General features: G+C 41.1%; 1 protein-coding gene across 1 annotated transcript; it reads left to right on the top strand.

Annotated features, from left to right (window-relative positions):
* The first annotated feature begins 215 nt into the window (after positions 1 to 215).
* On the top strand, positions 216 to 767 carry LOC149658551 (uncharacterized). Its single transcript, XM_089844770.1, has one exon. The coding sequence runs from the start codon at positions 216 to 218 to the stop codon at positions 765 to 767; it is 552 nt and encodes a 183-aa protein (XP_089700896.1).
* Positions 768 to 1,231: the final 464 nt, after the last annotated feature.

Here is a 1,231-nt window from a genome sequence, read left to right on the forward strand (position 1 = left end):
ACTAAATTCATAGACAATAGAGACCAAGTTAGATTACCATTCATAACAGAAAGAACCGTCCTTAATAATAACAAAAGTGTAGCCTACAAACGCATGAAAAGCCTAGTGCGAAGATTTAATACTTTCAAGATTACAAGGATATAATTAACGAACAGTTAAAAAATGGGATCTTAGAAAGGGTAGAGACAATTGAATCAATTCCTGGAACATACTATATGCCACACCAAGGGGTAACTAGGGTATCTAGCACAACTCGCTTGCGTGTCGTATGTGATGCATCCTCACACCTAGAAGGGGTACCGTCTTTAAACGACTGTTTGTCTGCGGGACCCAACCTGAACCCAAACTTTCTACTCCTATTACTAAGATTCAGAAATCATAAGATCGCGATAACCGCAGATATCGAAAAAGCATTCCTTCAAGTGAGAATAGACCCAAAAGATCGGGACTCGTTAAGAATGTTATGGATCCCAGAGTTAGACACAAATGAATTCCAAGAATTACGCATGACCCGAGTCCCATTTGGGGTGACGTCATCTCCCTTCCTCCTAGCCGCCACCATCAAATGTCACCTTAAAAAATATGACAGCGGAAGAAAGGAAATTATAGTTCTAGGAAGAGATCTATACGAAGATGACTTGTGTAGTGGCGACAGTGATCCTAAAGCTGCCCTAGACCTTTCACTAAATATCAATAGCGTCATGAAAGAAGCCGGAATGACATTGAGAAAATGGAACACTAACTCAAAAGAACTGGTTTTGAATTGACTCATAACGATGTCTTTCACGTCTGTTTCACTTAGTACCGGAAAGTCATCTAAGTTCAATTCGTCTAGCTTATGCCATTGCGATGGCCTGCGAACAATTCCGCTTTCAACCAATGGTTTTAGAGGGTGTTCAACCTTTTCAGACGCCACCATTTTATCCACAGCTTCTTCCCAAATGCCGTTGTGGTGTAGCTCTGGATGATAAGCATTTATGAGAGCCGCGGCTAGGTGAAGCAATTCCGTTATGTATGGAATCATGTGGACGTGAATACAATTTTGGAAAATGTTGAAGATGATTTTCAAATGTCCGTTTCTTGCTTCGACAGGCCATCTCAGGTATGTAACTTTCCGGGAACGGTTTACTTCATTTGTGCTTACTTGTTTTTCTCCTTTTCGCAAAAACGACGGCATTTGTAACGACACTCCTAGTTCCGAAAGCATGTTGTTAGAGTCACGAAAACCACG

This window comes from Phalangium opilio, unplaced genomic scaffold (assembly GCF_054372755.1).
Source record: "Phalangium opilio isolate 3A_F unplaced genomic scaffold, DU_Popi_V2 ptg000077l_1, whole genome shotgun sequence".
Classification (NCBI taxonomy): domain Eukaryota; kingdom Metazoa; phylum Arthropoda; class Arachnida; order Opiliones; family Phalangiidae; genus Phalangium; species Phalangium opilio.

What these genes read in the sequence shown, in the direction of transcription:
- LOC149658551 (XM_089844770.1), top strand. Translation starts at nt 216, where the DNA reads ATGCCACACCAAGGGGTAACTAGGGTATCTAGCACAACTCGCTTGCGT.